This window comes from Oncorhynchus gorbuscha, linkage group LG01 (assembly GCF_021184085.1).
Source record: "Oncorhynchus gorbuscha isolate QuinsamMale2020 ecotype Even-year linkage group LG01, OgorEven_v1.0, whole genome shotgun sequence".
NCBI lineage: Eukaryota > Metazoa > Chordata > Actinopteri > Salmoniformes > Salmonidae > Oncorhynchus > Oncorhynchus gorbuscha.
Window position 1 is genome coordinate 111,001,939 of NC_060173.1, and position 20,304 is coordinate 111,022,242.

Consider the following 20,304-nt stretch of genomic DNA (forward strand, 5'->3'; position numbering starts at 1 on the left):
TTAGGTTAGGTTTAGTCTTATCCCATTTCCTATGACAAAAAAAACATGAATTATTAGGTATTTTTGGATGAATATGCTAAATTGTTGCTATTTGTATCGAATAGTCTGTCTATGCACATCTGCATCTGATAACACAACTTTGCAGATATTGCAAAGACATTTGACTTATCCAAATGCATCCACATCCTGCTGTCTAGTTATTTATAGTCCTCTATACAGTCTAGTCCAAGATGGTATTTTGCTAGCTTCCACCTTCACATTGAACTGATGTTTGTCTGAAAGACAGTTACTTTTTTGACGCATGTACACGGCTGGTAGCGTTACCATCGCAACAGCATCCAGGCGCACATTCCTTGTCTTGGATACACATCCTCAAGCTACTTCTGTGATTGGATGAGCGCCCCGAGGATGTCACTTGGCTACCGAATGATGAGAAATTGAACACATTAACGGAAATCCAGCCCTTGAATTTTACTGGCCGTTTCCGTATGGCATTCAGATAGTCATGAGTGAGGTTTACAGCAAATAAAGGTAGCCATTGGGTTCTTGGTACATCTTTCTAGTGGCGAAGACCCGTCTCCTTTTCGATGGTACGGAAGCCGAGAGAGGACGGGTTGGTTACGCGGCGGCGGTGGGTCTCCACCCGAGAGTATGGCGGCCAGGATTGTATTGGTGAGCGCATAAGGAACGGGAAGAGGTGGTGAAAATAATCAAAGAAGAACGCTTGTATTATTAACTTTTAAAATAGGATTTATTTATCAACAGTTGAGTTAATACGCGCCAGTCTTCTTTCAGAATTCATCATCAGGAACCGTCCTGTTTTTTCACCAATGTCTTCGCTGAAGCAAGTTTTGTTTTTATGATGTATATGAATATGAAAAACCACACGTTTCACATTGTCCCGCGTTTTGATAGCTTGTAATGCACATTTTGAAGTTGCCTGGGGGAATTTCTACAATGAAATCCATCTTCGGTCAGCAAGGCTTTGTGTTCTGCTTTTGTATTTGCCATTGCTGAACGGTAGTAAGGAAGGCAATATTTTTTTTTTATATCCGTTCAAAATGCAACACGAATAAATGTTATTTGCGCGGGGATAGCTTTCGACAATCTCTTGAAATCATCAACTAACAAGGGAGCAATGCGCGAGTACAAAGTGGTGGTCCTTGGCAGCGGTGGGGTCGGGAAATCCGCCCTCACTGTTCAGTTTGTCACCGGGACTTTTATTGAGAAATACGACCCGACCATAGAGGATTTTTACCGCAAAGAAATCGAGGTGGATTCCTCACCCTCTGTTCTGGAGATTCTTGACACTGCTGGTACTGAACAGTTCGCATCCATGCGGGACCTTTACATCAAAAATGGCCAAGGCTTCATACTTGTATACAGTCTTGTCAACCAGCAGAGCTTCCAAGACATCAAACCCATGAGGGACCAGATCATCAGAGTGAAAAGGTGGGTGGTTTTGGATCATATTCATGTATTATGGAAGGCCTACAGGAGGCCTATTTCTCATTGTAAACATGCATAGATGTAAATGAATGATAATGCCTGGTTGCATTTTCCCACTGATAGCCGACAACTCATCTGTCACATTGACAGAAAACATAATTAATATCTCAAATGGTACTACACAATCTATGAAGGCGCACCTTTGTGCAGAGTAGACACAAAAATGACACTACTTTTGAGGATGTGGCCTGTTATGATACAACACGCAGAACCACTGCCTACTCTGTCCTATTGAAGCATGTTATAGCCTACTACTGCAAACCCATTGATCACAGACGTCAATTGAACGTCTATTCTACGTTGGTTCAATGTAATTTCATTGAAATGATGCGGAAACAGCGTTATTTCAACCAGTATGTGCCCGCTGGGTAATCTCTTCAAGTGGTGCTGTATCATCACCACTAGCCTATCTATCTCTCTGAAGGCAGTTCAACTGGGTTCTTCAACCATATACACGATATAGCCTATTTAGCATAGTTTTTACGACATGTCTGTGTCTTATTTTGTATGGTAGGAGGCATATGTTTGTGCATCTTCTATATTTCTCCCCTATAGCTCTATAGCCATTTTAGTAAGGCCATGCTGTTATTTCTCCTCTGTTAGACTTTACTGTACTACTGAACCACACCAGGCCCTGGCCATCAGTAGATCTGAGACCAGTTTCCCCTGCACTTATTACAGTGGAGATAGTGTCTGTCTGTCTGACTGGCTACCTCAAATGCAGCTCTGCTCTGTATGCTGGATGAGCCTGGATGCTGCAACCCCAGTGAAATAGACAGTTGGAATACCCAGGAGTCACAGCTCCAGTGGCTCTGCAGAGAGAGAGAGACAGAGGCCTGATTCTAGCAGACCCTCAAAATGGCAAGAGTCACAACGTTTGGAGGATCACACTGGGCCTGTTTCTGAAGAGAGGAAGTTATGTTTTTAATTAGTGTCGCAATCTGTTTGGAAGGAACGAAACAGAACAGGCAGAACACATGCGTGTGAAAAGCACTGATCAGCACTGTCATTATATGGGTGCGCCAGGCCATCTTTAGTGTCCGCATGCATTGTCCTTACATTGTCCTTACATGTTTATAATCATGCTATAATAATGACACATGCTATAAAGACGACTTGGTTATCCCTTAGCTTAGCAAAGTAATTCACAAAGGCAGAGTGTGCAGTGGCCTAATTTGGGGCAGACTTACAGTCACACAAGAAATGAGTCATCCACTCTCAAGACCTGGTTAAAACCTTATACAAATGCACTCACCATATGAATGCCATAGTATCGTCAAACCTGGGCTACATTCACATGTTGGTGTTTCCCTCTTCTAGAGTTGGTGTGAAGTGGGGATTCAGCCTGCACTGAACTGTGGCGCTGGGTGCATCACTCATTGTAGGTGTCAGTGTATCTGACAGGGTGAACGGAGGGACTCTGATGAGCTACAAAGAGACGAGACTCTCTGCCCACCGAGAAGCATCTCAATGGAAGATACTGATGAGCTACAAAGAGACGAGTCTCTCTGCCCACCGAGAAGCCTCTCAATGGAGGAGTCTGATGAGCTACAAAGAGACGAGACTCTCTGCCCACCGAGAAGCCTCTCAATGGAAGATACTGATGAGCTACAAAGAGATGAGGCTCTCTACCCACTGAGAAGCCTCTCAATGGAGGAGTCTGATGAGCTACAAAGAGACGAGACTCTCTGCCCACCGAGAAGCCTCTCAATGGAAGATACTGATGAGCTACAAAGAGATGAGGCTCTCTGCCCACCGAGAAGCCTCTCAATGGAGGAGTCTGATGAGCTACAAAGACATGAGACTCTCTGCCCACCGAGAAGCATCTCAATGGAAGATACTGATGAGCTACAAAGACATGAGGCTCTCTGACCACCGAGAAGCCTCTCAATGGAAGATCTTATGAGCTACAAAGACATGAGACTCTCTGCCCACGAGAAGCCTCTCAATGGAGGAGTCTGATGAGCTACAAAGAGACGAGACTCTCTGCCCACGAGAAGCCTCTCAATGGAGAACTAGATTAACAACACACAACTACTAAATTACTCCTCAACTTTTCATTTGCACTCTTCCAATGGCATGTTTACAGTCCCCCCAGTCTTTGCATATGAACAACGTGGTCTCAAGTAATCTGATTTCTCCAAAACATCATTATCTGGAGCTGAAATTGCCTTCTCCAATATTTACTGTCAGAATTGCCATGACCAATTTATTATGAGTTAGATATCCTGGATATCTTGGCGTTTGTTTGTTTTCAGTAAGCTCACGATCGCGCTGAGTTTGAATTACGTTTAAAACCCATTCACATCAATTCCTGTCCTGACTAGATGAAAGAATGTGGTCAGCATGTTTCCCCCATAAAGAGGTGAGTACATGGAGAGATATGTGAGGGGAGGGAGGCTGCCTGGCTGGCGGGCTGGGAATCATCCCCTAGTGTGCGTGTGTGCGTGCATCAGGTGTGGGCCAGCAGTTTGTGGAGTCAGACACACACCCAAGGACTGTCTCAGAGTCTCTCCTCAAGTCTGGTTGCACTTTCCTAAGGCATCCAGGCTACTTATTATCCCACTGTAAGACACACCAATACCCCATCACAGCCCCACAGGAACAAAGGCAATGCCCATTTATGGACAATAAACCAACCCTTTGCATGACAGTTGCCCATAATCATACATGTATCGACAACATGTTACGACTTTGTAATTACCTTAAATTATGTAACACCTCTGTTCTACTCTGTTAAGCAACTACAAAATGGTAACACAATGTTGTTACTGGGGTAATTGTAGTGTTATTACACAGGGATAACAACAGTAAAGTGTAGCGAGGACATACAGTATTTCTGTTTTGCAGATCATCCTATGTCCTATGTGTTTGCGCCCTGCAGCCGTGACATCTGTACTTATGAAATGTAGTGAAAAAAATAATTCTAAAATTAATGCTGTCTGGACATTCAATTCCAATTGGACTTTTTCATTCCAATTAGACTCATAAAAATTGGCCTACTGTGCCTCCAGGGGTGTTGATGATGCGTTAGTGGTCATGCTGGTCAATATTTTCCAACATTTAGAAAAGGTAAATAGCCTAGTGAAAATGATATTCATTGACTTCAGTAGCGCGTTCAACACCATCCAACCCCACCTACTGGTGGATAAGCTTGTGAATTTGGGTGTCAACTCTCTACCGATCAAGTGGATGAATAGTTTCCTTGCCAACTGTACTCAACAAGTGAAGTTTAACTCCGCCATCTCTACATCTAGAACGGTGAATACAGGAGCCCCTCAAGGTTGCCGTACTTTCACACATTTTGTAAATATGCAGATGACACCGCTGTTGTGGGTTACCTCCACACAGAGAAACGTTTCCTCCACACAGACAGAGCCTCTCTTCAAGGTTTTGACAGAGAAACGTTTCCTCCACCCAGACCAAGCCTCTCTTCAAGGTTTTGACAGAGAAACGGCAAAATTCCTCCAGTGATGTGCAGATAACTTTCTTGAAATAAACATTAAGGAAAGAAAAGAGATGGATATGGATTTGAGAAGGAACAAAACTCCACTATCCCCGCGAAGATCAATGGGGAATCAGTCGATAGAGTGACCACATATAAGTACATGGGAATCGAAATAGACAAACTGAAAATCAATGACTGTGACTTTGCAAAGATAAAGAAATTGCAACATAGAATGTTATTTTTGTCATGCAAACTGAACCATTTACATGTTGATCGCCATATTTGACAAATGTTCTATAAATCTGTCCTGCTGAGTGCTGTCCATTGATCTGATATGCGTGTTCGGGAACATGTGAGTGCAAGACCAAGTCAAGCTTCATTAAGCTTGATTAAGCCTGCAGGAAGGATCATTGGTACAGATCAAGAATCAGCCAGCTACCTGTACACACAACTCATCTTCTTAAAACTTGAAAGAATTTTACAGGACAGTAATCATCCCCTTCACTCAAAATTCAGTCACAGCAGCAGCCAGACAAAATATAATTAAAACAGATAGATAGTCTGTTGGTCCCTCGAGTATACAGCATATTGCACTTTCACTGTACATGTGTAGCTATAGCACTTTGAATTCATTATTTTGTGTAGTTTCTGTGTTTTCATGTTTTATGTACTGTCTTTTTAAGCACATGACCGAATTAATTTCCCCCTGGTGGGATAATAAAGTTGATCTGAATCTTTAGGTTTGGTGGGATAGTGTATCGCTGAGATTGTGGTGACCCTTGTCTAACATGCAGCTCTCTCCCGTCTTAAGCAGTGAAACAGTGTTTGTTTGAAGAGAAGAGCATGGGAACCATGTTCTCTGGAGTTGAACAGTGTGTTTACAGTGAATGTTTACACAGTAGAGGTTACATTGGGGATTCTCCGTGCTGGGGCGTCCAGACCATGACCCCTAAGCTGTTTCCATGGTTGCCTCGGATGACGGCACCACCTCAAAGATGAGCATCATATCCACAGCTGGTGTTGACTGTCCACTTTGTTTAGTGACATACAATTACATTCTACGACAGAATGGATGAAAGTACAATCATACTGACACCATCTAAAATATAATTTCCACCTCCAGAAATGAGCAAAATTACATATTGCAGAAATGATTTGTTTAAATGATTTGTACATTTTGTTCCACATTATCAGGTAGGCTATGCTATTAGCAGTATTCGTTATCACCTGTAGCCTAATGGATGCAGCATAGTGGCTATAAATAAATAGGCTGAATCTACATGTAAGTCCTGCATTGTGTCACATACCCACAATTCCCTGCAGGTGAGTCCCAAAACATAATCTGGCGGGTAGAATGAAAACATTCTTTCAAGCCGTGGGTCTGCTCGCTGTTCAGAACAATTACATACACCGGTTGGGAACATTGTAAATCAAGATAATACACATTTTATAAAACCTAGGTGCTTGTTGTGTTACATTAGCATTTTTTTGTTTTTTTAAGCAGACGCTCTGCTCTTATCCAGAGCGATTTACCAGGAGCAATTAGGATTTAGGTGCCTTGCTCAAGGGAACATCGACCGATGTTTCACCTAGTCAGCTCGGGGATTCTAATCAACCTTTCAGTTCCTGGCCCAAGGCTCTATCCGCTGGGCAGACAAGGCTACCTGCCACCCACGCATTGAGTCTGGAGCAGGGAATTTTCCCTTATTTGTGTGGTGAAAATGTGCTTAACTTGTCAACGCGCAGATTTGAGGTTCACTCTCCCCACGTGAGAAAGCTCACATGAAAATGGCTATTTTAGGCCTAACCGGATAAATAAAAAGGTTAGGAATAGAGAATAGGCACCGAGGAACGACACTGAAATCCCCAGTTTGGAAGGACAACACGGTAGATGGTTACACAGCCTGCACGAAGTGCAAGCAGTTACATTTACATTTAAGTCATTTAGCAGACGCTCTTATCCAGAGCGACTTACAAATTGGTGCGTTCACCTTATGACATCCAGTTAGACCTATTTGTTTTCGATACTTCAGTTAATTATCAGTAAATGATTGCATTAATTTAGTTAATTAGACCTTAGGCTGTATAAAGTGTAAACCACTGCAGATGGTAACAGCTTGAGCAGCCTCCTGAATAAATGCAGCCAGTATTATATTCTGTGAATTTTCTCCCGATAGCACTTGCAATTTATCTTGCATAGAACACACAACAAGCCGACTAGGTAAATAGATAAACTACTCTACTATGGGGTTGTCATATTATTCTATTAATTTGCAGAGGAAAAGTACACGTGGACTGTACTAGCACTTCGTGCAGGCTGTGTAACCATCTACCGTGTTGTCCTTCCAAACTGGGGATTTCACGGTGTCGTTGTAGCCTATTCTCTATTCGTAACCTTTTTATTTATCCGGTTAGGCCTACTTAGCCATTTTCGTGCGAGCTTTCCAGGGATAGTAAACTTGGCAACTTCTCGAATTCTCATGTGGGGAGAGTGAAACTCAGCAGAAATATTTTCATGTTCCATATTTTGCGGCAAGGATTTTGCCTTGGCGCCGAGCGAACAGCTAAATGACTGCACATGGAAACACTGATTACATTCTGATCCTCGTAGAAGATCAGGAAATGACTCAACCTCTTGTCTGAATCATTAGCCAATTAATTTACCATCATATTGTATTGGAAGAGTAGGCTGTCAAATAGTGTAGTCGAATGATTCCTAGTCATCTAGCTTTTTCTTAAACTCTGTCCTCCAGGACTCCAAGGGGTGCACTGTTGGTTTTTGCCCTACCACTACACAGCTGATTTAAGTAATCAACTAATCATCAAGCTTTTATCATTTGAATCGGCTGTGTAGTATTAGGACAAAAATCAACAGTGCACCCTTTTGGGGTTCCTGAGGACCAACTTTGGGAAGCGCTGGAGTAATCAGTCTGTATATATATTAAAATATATTAAAAGACGTTCTGGGCACTGCTGGATGTCACCACACCCTCCCACCGTACAGAGGGGTGAAAGTAGAGTGGGGCATTATTGCACAGCCCAGCCGGCAGTCCTGACATCTCCTCATGACCACGGGGCTAAGGAGGCCCCGTGTCTCTCCTCCAAGGATCCACGCTGCACTGGGGGTTATGCAGCTGTCCCTGCTGTTCACTTAGCCTCTCCTGTCCTTGTCACTGTCTCACACAGGAGCCGTCACCGCCGCCTGCCAGGTCGGAGGCGCTGGTTTGTGCTGCGCCAGTCCCGAGCCCTGTCAGCGCGTATCAGTGTTTGGCGCTCGTCAGTGGCACAGAGCACCATTAACAGAGGTCATGGGGCCAGATGATTAGTTCCTTCCACATGCCTGCTGGGGGATCATCACTCCCCAGCAACAGTAAGCCATGCACAGGTTATACCAGCTGACGGGTGACACAGATGGAAATGGAGGAGGGACAGGGATGATTTACCTTCTGGGTAATGTTGTACTTCTTGCCATTGTCAGCCAGAGGACTTAGGTTGTTATGGTGACAGGGTCAGAATGAGACCACAGCAGGTTTTGTTGTTCTCAGAGTGCACTTCTAGTTGAAGGCAGGACTCACCCTATGTCGCAGTGATCTACAACTGAAGAATATATCAATCAAGTCAAGAGAGTTTGCCATGTGTCGATTGGTTAAAATGATCACGGCTATATGGTTTTTGTTGTGTTGAATGCTGTAACAGAGAATAACACTATTAGTAAATGGGTGTCCTTCTGTAGCTCAGTTGGTAGAGCATGGCGTTAACGCCAGGGAATTCCCGGGCGTAGAATGTATGCACACATGACTGTAAGTCGCTTTGGATAAAAGCGTCTGCTAAATGGCATATATTATTATTATATTATTATTATTATTATTATATTATTATTATTATATTATATATTATATTATTATATTAGTAAAAGTCCCAGGATGGTAGTGGCTGCCTGTTACTGCTGATCACTTTTATTAACCATTATTTATTCACATTACTAACATGTCATGAATTATCTCCTGCCAGCTGGATATTTCTATAGCAATCAATCAAAAGTATTTATAAAGCCCTTTGTTTTACATCAGCAGTTGTCTCAAAGTGCTTATACAGAAACCCAGCCCCAAACAGCAAGCAATGCAGATGTAGAAGCACAGTGGTCAGGAAACACTTTCTAGAAAGGCAGGAACCTAGGAAGAAACCAGGCTCTGAGGGGTGGCCATAACACCCATGTGATTAGATGGAGGAATATCCTATTTGATAGCATGTCAACTTGTTTTAAAAAAAAAAACACACAGATTCATCGGTTTGATGTGAATTTCAATAACCCTGTCAATGTTAACCCTGTCAAGACCACACACACATTTGTTTCACCCAGATCACGTTGGACCATTTTATAAGAACTGATGCAGGGAACTACTTGTCTATTTTTCTAAGCCTGGCTTCAGCGTCACACAAACAGAGCTACTCAGAGATGATTGAAGATCAGTCACAAGCGAAAAGGGCAAGGCAATAGAAAATAATGACATAGTTTGCATTGTCAGCCAAGCAGTTTAGTAGGAGTGGCGATACAAGTGATTGTACTGTTGTTGAGAGAGACAGTAATGTTTGACGCTTTTAACTGGTGTTGTTGAAGATGAAGCGGGAGAGAAAATAACAATGACAAACAGAAACATGCAGCCTCAAGTTTTTGTTGTTGTTGTATTTTGTTGTTTTATGTCACAAATGAATCACATTTCTATGTATCCTTATATTAAGTGGTATGCCTACGACGTGTTACCAGATAAAATGTCATGTGTTTGCTGCATTTCTACGTTTTATTGGTGACAATTTACAGTTACTGAAGGTTATGTATACTTGTATTTACTTCATTATTATTATGATAATGTGTATAGGTTCAGGCGTTGTGTGTGCCACTGTAATGTTTATGTGCCACTGTAATGTTTATGTGGAACCAGAGATCAGGGGAGAGAGGGTGAAACCTACTGACTGTGTCACTCCAAGCCACAGTCTCTATTTATAAAACCCAGAAATTAGACCAATCTAATCTTAGCTACTGTACTCCTCTTCTCCCATATTTTCATCAAGCATGTGGGGAAAGTAGAACACATTTCAAATGAAACACAGCCGGTATTCATTTCAGATTTGGTGAAGTTGATTCATTCAGATATGTTATGTCATTTGTAAGTGTTCGGTTTCTTTCCTGCCCCTTTGATTTAGCAAATTATTCAAAAATGTCACTGAACCTCCAATAAGAGACCATGACTGTGAGGTGCCCCGATGTGGGTGTGTTTTTGTCTTCTGAGAAAAGCAACACATCAGCCTTCGAGCTGCAGTCAGTATATACAGTTGAAGTCAGAAATTTACATACACCTTAACCAAATACATTTAAACTACGTTTTTCACAATTCCTGATATTTAATCCTAGTAAAAATTCCCTGTTTTAGTTCAGTTAGGATCACCACTTTATTTTAAGAATGTGAATTGTCAGAATAATAGTAGAGAATTATTTATTTCAGCTTTTATTTCTTTCATCACATTCCCAGTTGGTCAGAAGTTTACATACACTTAATTAGTATTTGGTAGCATTGCCTTTAAATTGTTTAACTTGAGTCAAACGTTTCAGGTTGCCTTCCACAAGCTTCCCACAATAAGTTGGGTGAATTTTGGCCCATTCCTCTTGACAGAGCTGTAACTGGGTCAGGTTTGTTGGTCTCCTTGCTGGCACACACTTTTTCAGTTCTGCCTTCAAATTTTCTATAGGATTAGGGTCAGGACTTTGTGATGACCATTCCAATATAGAGGTCGACCGATTAGTCTGAATGGCCGATTAATTTGGGCCGATTTCAAGTTTTCATAACAATCGGAAATCTGTATTTTTGGGCGCAGATTTGCCAATTAAAAAAAATTATGTATACCTTTATTTAACTAGGCAAGTCAGTTAAGAACACATTCTTATTTTCAATGATGGCCTAGGAACGGTGGGTTAACTGCCTCGTTCAGGGGCAGAACGACAGATTTTCACCTTGTCAACTCGGGATCCAATCTTGCAACCTTACAGTTAACTCGTCCAACGCTCTAACCACCTGCCTCTCGTTGCACTCCACAAGGAGACTGCCTGTTACGCAAATTCAGTAAGCCAAGGTAAGTTGCTAGCTTGCATTAAACTTACCTTATGAAAAACTATCAATCATAATCACTAGTTAACTACACATGGTTGATGATATTACTAGATATTATCTAGCGTGTCCTGTGTTGCATATAATCTGACTGAGCATACAAGCATACAAGTATCTGACTGAGCGGTGGTAGGCATAAACAGGCGCGTAAAACATTCATTCAAACAGCATTTTCGTGTGTTTTGCCAGCAGCTCTTCGTTGTGCGTCAAGCATTGCGCTGTTTATGACTTCAAGCCGAGATGAGGCTGGTGTAACCGAAGTGAAATGGCTTGCTAGTTAGCACGCGCTAATAGCGTTTCAAACGTCACTCTTCTAGTAGTTGTTCCCATTGCTCTGCATGGGTAGCGCTGCTTCAATGGTGGCTGTTGTCGTTGTGTTGCTGGTTCGAGCCCAGGGAGGAGCGAGGAGAAGGATGGAAGCTATACTGTGACACTGGCAATACTAAAGTGCCTATAAGAACATCCAATAGTTAAAGGTTAATGAAATACACATGGTATAGAGGGAAATAGTCCTAAAATTCCTATAATAACTACAACCTAAAACTTCTTACCTGGGAATATTGAAGACTCATGGTAAAAGGAACCACCAGCTTTCATATGTTCTCATGTTCTGAGCAAGGAACTGAAACGTTAGCTTTCTTACATAGCACATATTGCACTTTTACTTTCTTCTCCAACACTTTGTTTTTGCATTATTTAAACCAAATTGAACATGTTTCATTATTTACTTGAGGCTAAATTGATTTTTAATGATGTATTATATTAAGTTAAAATAAGTGTTCATTCAGTATTGTTGTAATTGTCATTATTACAAATAAAATAGAAAAATGGGCCGATTAATCGGTATCGGCTTTTTTTGGGGGGTCCTCCAATAATCGGTATCGCCGTTGAAAAATCACAATCGGTCGACCTCTACTCCAATACCTTGACTTTGTTGTCCTTAAGCCATTTTGCCACAACTTTGGAAGTATGCTTGGAGTCATTGTCCATTTGGAAGACCCATTTGCGCCCAAGCTTTAACTTTCTGACTGATGTTGCTTCAATATATCCACATCATTTTCCTACCTCATGATGCCATCTATTTTGTGAAGTGCACCAGTCCCTCCTGCAGCAAAGCACCCCCACAACATGATGCTGCCACCCCCGTGCTTCACAGTTGGGATGGTGTTCTTCGGCTTGCAAGCCTCCCCCTTTTTCCTCCAAACATAACGATGGCCAAACAATTCTATTTTTGCTTCATCAGACCAGAGGACATTTCTCCAAAAAGTACAATCTTTGACCCCATGTGCAGTTGCAAACCATAGTCTGGCTTTTTTTATGGTGGTTTTGGACCAGTGGCTTCTTCCTTGCTGAGCGGCCTTTCAGGTTGTGTCAATATAGGACTCGTTTTACTGTGGATATAGATATTTTTGTACCTGTTTCCTCCAGCATCTTCACAAGGTTCTTTGCTGCTGTTCTGGGATTGATTTGCACTTTTCGCACCAAAGTACGTTCATCTCTAGGAGACAGAACACGTTTTCTTCCTGAGCGGTATGACGGCTGTGCGGTCCCATGGTGTTAATACTTGCGTACTATTGTTTGAACAGATGAACGTGGTACCTTCAGGCGTTTGGAAATTGATCCCAAGGACGAACCAGACTTGTGGAGGTCTTGGCTGATTTCTTTTGATTTTCCCATGATGTCAAGGAAAGAGGAACTGAGTTTGAAGGTAGGCCTTGAAATACATCCACAGGTACAGCTCCAATTGACTAAAATTATGTCAATTAGCCTATCAGAAGCTTCTAAAGCCGTGACATTTTCTGGAATCTTCCAAGCTGTTCAAATGCACAGGCAACTTAGTGTATGTGAACTTCTGACCAACTGGAATTGTGATACATAAGTGAAATAATTTGCTCACCTGGACTGTGGTGGATCTCATTTGTGCCCCTGCCCTGATTCATCTCAATAAAACCACCTGAGTCAACTCCAGTCAGACCCACTTCTCCTCAGCTGGGCACCATAATGTGAACTCACTGAGACAGACACACAGCCAGCCTGAGGTACAGAAGACTCAGGACAAACTCACTGTGGAGGGACCTGGCTGGCCCTCTTTCACCGTGTAGGCCAGGCTGGATGGCTTTGTCTCAGCTAGGGCCTGATAAACCCAGCGGCTGGGCCCAGAGACCACCACACAGCTCCCACCATGCCTCCCTTAGCTAGGCCCAGGACTATATCTGTTGATGCATCTTGCATTATAAATAAGGGGTGTTTGGGAGAGCTGAGCTGGGTGTTTTGCTTTAGCCACATGTAGTCAGACTGTCAGACAGTTGGAGTGGAGTGTTTGCATGCTCGCCTGTGTATCTATGTTGAAGACTACCGCTCAAGACTTCAGAGTGGAGAATGTATAGCCAACAGGCTCAACCTCAAATATGGGCATAAGTATAAGCGACCCTGGACCTTCTGTGTCCAACCGCATCCTCCCTTCCTTCACCCAGCGCCTGGCCCAGAGAGCCCATTGTGCGAAGTCTCTGTGAGGCTTTGGTATCCGTGGCAGCCGTTCTCACACTCCTCCTGTGATTGCAGGATTCCCCTCTGTCATTACAGATATTTTATAGCCCTTCTCCAGATGATAAATATTTTTTGGGTGCTGCCTGTTCTGCTCTCCTGCATGGTGGAGTGGCTGTTCTGCCGTTAGGTAGCCTATGAAATCTGTCAGTATTTTAATGGATGCATATGTTTTCATTTGACTTTTCTCCCATCCCGGCTGCTCTTCTCTAGCTCATCATCCATAATGATCTGGGGTTGTTCCCCGTGAAGTATAGAGTGCTGGGAAGCAGACAGCTGTGACAATAGCAGCAGGGAGAGATGCTGTGTTTGTAATCTCATCTGAAATCATTTTCCATCAGAGCTCAGTGAGTCTCAGAGCCAGGCTCAAGTCCTTTACCAAATGGTGTTACTTTTGCTCTTACCTCTGCGTAAACACAGAAACACACACACACACACGCTCTAGAATAAACACACGCTTCCATACCACTGTTCTCCATGTTCCCTGGTCTGTCCAGTGCATGTCTTCACAAGAATGAGTGGGTTTGGACAGCAGGCTGTAATCCGAGGTGGTGAGGCAGTATGTGAAGTCATGTCAAATCAAATCAAATGTTATTTGTCACATACACATGGTTAGCAGATGTTAATGCGAGTGTAGCGAAATGATTGTGCTTCTAGTTCCGACAATGCAGTAATAACCAACGAGTAATCTAACTAACAATTCCACAACTACTACCTTATACACACAAGTGTAAAGGGATAAAGAATATGAACATAAAGATATATGAATGAGTGACGACGGCCACAGGCCTCCATATGAGTTGGGTCTGGTAGAGATGGCGCTGCCACCACAGCCCAGTTCATATTAGAGACGCCCACCCATGGAGGGGACTGCCATTACCCCCCTAAACGCTGTGCCCCCTGTGGGTTCTCTAAAAGGGCACAACCTCCAATCTATACACCCTCAGCACTATGGTTAGGCTTTCTCAGCAGCACTATGGTTAGGCCTTCTCAGCAGCACTATGGTTAGACCTCAGCAGCACTATGGTTAGACCTTCTCAGCAGCACTATGGTTAGACCTTCTCAGTAGCACTATGGTTAGACCTCAGCAGCACTATGGTTAGACCTTCTCAGCAGCACTATGGTTAGGCCTTCTCAGCAGCACTATGGTTAGGCCTTCTCAGCAGCACTATGGTTAGACCTTCTCAGCAGCACTATGGTTAGGCCTTCTCAGCAGCACTATGGTTAGACCTTCTCAGCAGCACTATGGTTAGGCCTTCTCAGCAGCACTATGGTTAGACCTTCTCAGCAGCACTATGGTTAGGCCTTCTCAGCAGCACTATGGTTGGACCTTCTCAGCAGCACTATGGTTAGACCTTCTCAGCAGCACTATGGTTAGACCTTCTCAGCAGCACTATGGTTAGGCCTTCTCAGCAGCACTATGGTTAGGCCCTCTCAGCAGCACTATGGTTAGACCTTCTCAGCAGCACTATGGTTAGACCTTCTCAGCAGCACTATGGTTAGGCCTTCTCAGCAGCACTATGGTTAGGCCTTCTCAGCAGCACTATGGTTAGGCCCTCTCAGTGATCATGGGGAGGGAGTGTATAGTTGGACTGCATGTTTTTACAGTCGCCACAAAAATATGTTCCTGAATAACAGTGTTGCCCAATCAGGGGCCTCCAATAACTTGTTGGAGTTAGGAATGCTGTCTCCAGCTATTTTAACATTTTGGGTTCAAAAGGCTAATGTATTCCAGCCGTTCTCCAACGCTGTGTGGTGGCGGACTGTATTCTGTGTCACAGCCACACACAGTAGCTCACAGACCCATGAACTCTGCTGTTTTAACCCCTGTAGTTCTTGGCTTGCCCACAGAATGAGAAAAGTAGAAATTAGCGTTCATTCTGGATAATATATTCAGGAGTAGATCAAAGTGAGCTTCTCATTCTTTGCCAGTTGAAGCTTATTTAGCACTGGAACCTGCAGACCATGGACCTCGTGAGAAGAAGCTCACGTTCCTCTACTTAAGAAAGTCTCTGATTCTCTCCATCTCTCCAATACTATGCATTTCCTTGTGTACCCGTTACCATAGCAATCAATGACAATTGTTTTTCTGTCAAATAGTGTTAAATCACTTAGAGGAATTAATATTTCATACATAGAGGCTAACCTTTGAAAAGTTTAATGAAGGTGTCTGGGAGCAGGATCCTCCTGGGATGTTTGTGCTCAATAACATGAGAAGAGTGGTGTTCATAGTGGTGTGTTCTGGTTCATATTATAACCGGTGAGAGAGCTACTTGCAGATGAAGAATAAAAGCATAGCCTTTATTCTTTGTGATGTGTCCAAAATAGAGCTGCTTAATTCACATCAGCAGCTCCTCCCGACATGTCTCCAATGAACTGAAATGTTGTCAATAATAACCAATGTATTTGTATTGATCAATAAGATGCGGACATTTTGAATCATGTTCAGTAAATGTTTCTTTATTGAGAGTGTTAGTATTAAGACCTAAGGTCCTTCATTAGGAATATGATGTAACACTTGTCTTTATGGCACTCGTGCCAGTAGCCCATTTCCTCAGTGGCAGCACTTTCCCAACATGGCCTCTTCCTGCCTCCAGGGGATTGTGGGTGATTTCACCCACTTCCTGTTGACTGCTGGGCTGGTTAAGTACTTGAGATGTCATTGATAGTAATTGGAATATAGTATGTTGGCGGTATAGATTTCTTTCTCAGCAAGACACGTCTCATAACTGAATTTGTCAGGCCTTTTAGATGATATATTTCAGGATAATGTGCCATACGGATTTAATGTAATTATTTATGGTTTCATTGATTTATTGTCAACATGATGTGGCAGCAGAGAAACTTTCATTTTTCCTATTAAATGATTATTTAGGAGAGTGCAGAGAGGACGACGTCAGGTACAGGAAAACACAAAGGCTGAGAAACTAGTCAGCCCCCCTATATCTTAGTTCAACATCTCAGCAAATCACATCTCATTCTGATCTGCCTTGACAGTGATTGACCATGTATTCATGTCACATGATGGTTTCTGGTCATTTTCTGCATCTGTTTGTGTGTGTGTCGTCTGCAGGTACGAGAAGGTCCCAGTGATCCTGGTGGGGAACAAAGTGGACCTGGAGAGTGAGAGGGAGGTGTCGGCCAGCGAGGGCCAGGCTCTGGCCGAGGAGTGGGGCTGTCCCTTCATGGAGACCTCGGCCAAGAGCAAAACCATGGTGGACGAACTGTTTGCCGAGATTGTTCGGCAGATGGACTACGCCGCCCAGCCAGACAAGAATGACCCATGCTGCTCCTCCTGCAATATACAATAGCCCCAGGGATTAGGGCGACGCCAGGGGAGAGGACGTAGCCCAGGGCCTAGGGCGACACCAGGGGAGACAGGACGTACCCCCAGGGCATAGGGCGACGCCAGGGGAGAGAGGACGTACCCCCAGGGCCTAGGGCGACGCCAGGGGAGAGAGGACATAGCCCTAGGGCGACACCAGGGGAGAGAGGACGTACCCCCAGGGCCTAGGGCGACGCTAGTGGCCAGTGGAGAGAGAACATAGCCCCAGGGCCTAGCGGGACGCCAGGGGAGAGAGAACATAGCCCCAGGGCCTAGCGGGACGCCAGGGGAGAGAGGGAGTCTGCATACAGGATGATTCACAGAGAGGAGGACAATACTTACACCAACAACAGCGACGATTAACAAACTCATGGTAGAAATGTGGTGGAATTGAACTCTTCGGTGCATAAAATCAGTCATGATGTAATTAATGATATGTTCATAATTAATATAATTAAATTAGGAATTCAAAGGATTTGTCTCAACAGAAATTGACAAACAAACAGGACTAAAGAAAAGTGCACTCGTTTTATGTTATTCTGTTTTCTCCGTCTTGAGTCGTCTGTTGGAATTACTGAACAGGATGTGTACTCTTTATGCTGTTCTGCGATCATTAATATGTTTCTTTAACATCGTTTTAGTTTTGTTGATATGACCCTGTTTTTCTCCCAGCACATCGAGCTTCTTTCTCCATTTTAACTGACAGAGCAGAAGATAGCAACCGACTCAAGAGGAGGTAATCCCTCAGATCTACTTGTTTGAAACATGGATGAGTAATTGATTTGTGTACTAGGTTTCTCTGTGCAGGAAAAGAGAAAGCCTACCTACCTTTATCCAATGAGATGTGTTGTTCTCATCACTAGGCCAGAATCAAAGAGGTGACTTGAATGAGCCTCTTTTTAATTTTCTCGTTCATTTCTTTTGCGGAAGGGGTAAAAACTGGTGGAAAAGACTTGCTTCCTGTTTTCCCCTTTTGGAGGGGTTGTAGCAGAGGTGTCTGTCACATAATCCTGTCTTTTGTTTTGGTGTCAGAAAGTTCTGACGACATATTGCTGAATATTTTAACCGTTTCATTCAGATGGTACTAGGAGGACTCCATCGTTCAGTATTTGAATATCTCTACAGACTCTAGAAACGGTTTACTTTTCAGTAATGGGTGCCATCCCACATCCTCTCCATTGAATTTGATTTTGATTGGGTATCACAATGAAATGGGGTGCAACGTTTTCTCAACATCCCACTCCTCTTTAAGTATTCAAATGTATAGTAGTAACAGTAATGATGATGATGATTATAATTGTTATTTAACAGTAGTGTAAATATTTTGTCTGGAAAGTTCCAGCTCCTATGAAGACACTGACTGAACTGTTGTCAACCGTATCAGTGGAGGCTGCTGAGGGGAGAACAGCGTTTTAATAATGGCTGTAACGGAGCAAATGGAATGCCATCAAACACCTGGAAACTGTGTGTTTGATATCATTCCACAGATTCCGTTCCAGCCATTACCACGAGCACATCCTCCCCAATTAACGTGCCACCAACCTCCTGTGAACTGTATGCATGGCTAGTAAACAAAAAAAAAGATGACTTTATCGTTTGAGATTATTATAGGCTGTGTAAACTTAGAAACCAGACACATGCACATCTGGGTCCGGACACTGTCTCAACGACACATGGTTGTAGGCCACGGGGAGCCAGACCTCCCTTGGGTTACCATTTTCATTGTTCATTTGATCTCATTTTTATGTCACCATTTACTCTTTCGCCCTCCCTAAATGAATGGATGAATGACACTTCCATTTAGCACCTGCACAATAAAAGTGTGTTTAATAACACAACGCATTGCAGTGTGAATGACACTATTTCTATGTTTACTTATTGGAGTGACAGGCCCTCTACGCCATCGCCGGATTCTCTAAAGTGTTCTGGGAGAGAGACATGTATCTGGAAGGAAATGGTTTCCGTTCCAATGCCTCCGCCAGTTCTAAATAGCACAGTCACTTTGTGAATGACAAGAACCCAACGCTCCAGCAAGTGCACAATGCTTGATGAATTCAACTTGACTTTCTTCTTTGTTTATATGGGGTTTGTGTTTTTGTGTTCCTTGATGATGATGATGATGATGATGATGATAATAATAATAATATGAAGAGTACTTTATCTATGGGCCCAATTCACACTACTGTTTAGCTTGCAGGTTGGTATTTACTGGGATGACTCACGTACTGGAGGCAGCTCTGCATGGTAGTCACTAGCTGGCACAGCCACAAAGTCATACAATCTGAATTTATGCCTAACCTTAAATGAAGACCAAAAAGCAAATTGTTGTTTTAATTAATATTTATGATATATTTAACAATAAGGCACGAGGGGGTGTGGTATATGGCCAATATACCATTGCTAAGGGCTGTTCTTATGCACGACGCATTGCGGAGTGCCTGGACACAGCCCTTAGCCATGGTCCTCTGTAGCTCAGTTGGTAGAGCATGGCGCTTGTAACGTAGTGGGTTCGATTCCCGGGACCACCCATACGTAGAATGTATGCACACATGACTGTAAATTGCTTTGGATAAAAGCGTCTGCTAAATGGCATATATATTATTATTATTATATACCACACCCCCTGAGGTGCCAAATTGCTATTATAAACTGGTTACCAATGTAATTAGAGCAGTAAAAAGAAATGTTGTGTCATACCTGTAGAATACCACGGTTGTCAGAGGAGGAGTGTTCAGGGCTCGAAACACCCAGTTTATAATATCAATGTTGACTTTGCAGCTGTCCCATCTAGTGGAAAACGCTCTGCCTCCAAGACAAGATTCATCCCAATAAACATCAACCTGCGTTAAGCGCTCCCTAGCAAGCCCCATGTGACCTCTCTTCTCTATTCTACTTAATATAGCCCTGATTAGATTAAACTAAATAGTACTCTGAAAAGAACGACTGCACCAATGATGCTGAACACTGCTCGACTTGGTTTCATTTTCAGGCTGAACACTAAACAATTGCATGTTGAGCCTCACTAAATCTCTCTTGATCTGTCTAATAACATAGATTTCACCCTAAGACTTTACTCAACACAAGTTCCCAATGATTGTATTGATTAGCTGGGCCCAATGTTGCTTGTCTCCAGTAAGCCAATAATGTCATGGAATAATGGTGTCTTGGAAAATGAAACACATGAAAGAAATGATAAAAGGTGTACTCCCCTATGTATCAGTTTCCCTCCTTTGGGTTTGCCTTGTGTCTAATTTTAGAGATTGAGATTGCCTTGCATCACTGGTGCAGTTAGACATGCAGGGAATCACCTGGTAATA

General features: G+C 43.0%; 1 protein-coding gene across 1 annotated transcript; it reads left to right on the forward strand.

The window, feature by feature from the left end:
• The first annotated feature begins 444 nt into the window (after positions 1 to 444).
• Positions 445 to 19,466, forward strand: LOC123991399 (ras-related protein Rap-2a-like). Its single transcript, XM_046293332.1, has 2 exons — positions 445 to 1,452; positions 16,736 to 19,466. The coding sequence occupies exons 1-2, from the start codon at positions 1,139 to 1,141 to the stop codon at positions 16,971 to 16,973; spliced, it is 552 nt and encodes a 183-aa protein (XP_046149288.1). The 5' UTR covers positions 445 to 1,138; the 3' UTR covers positions 16,974 to 19,466.
• The last annotated feature ends 838 nt before the right edge of the window (positions 19,467 to 20,304 follow it).

Bases quoted from the DNA above. Each gene is read 5' to 3' on its own strand.
- LOC123991399 (XM_046293332.1), top strand. From the start codon at position 1,139: ATGCGCGAGTACAAAGTGGTGGTCCTTGGCAGCGGTGGGGTCGGGAAA. The intron at 1,453-16,735 runs GTGGGTGGTTTT...TGTCGTCTGCAG, and splicing joins CAGATCATCAGAGTGAAAAG to GTACGAGAAGGTCCCAGTGA.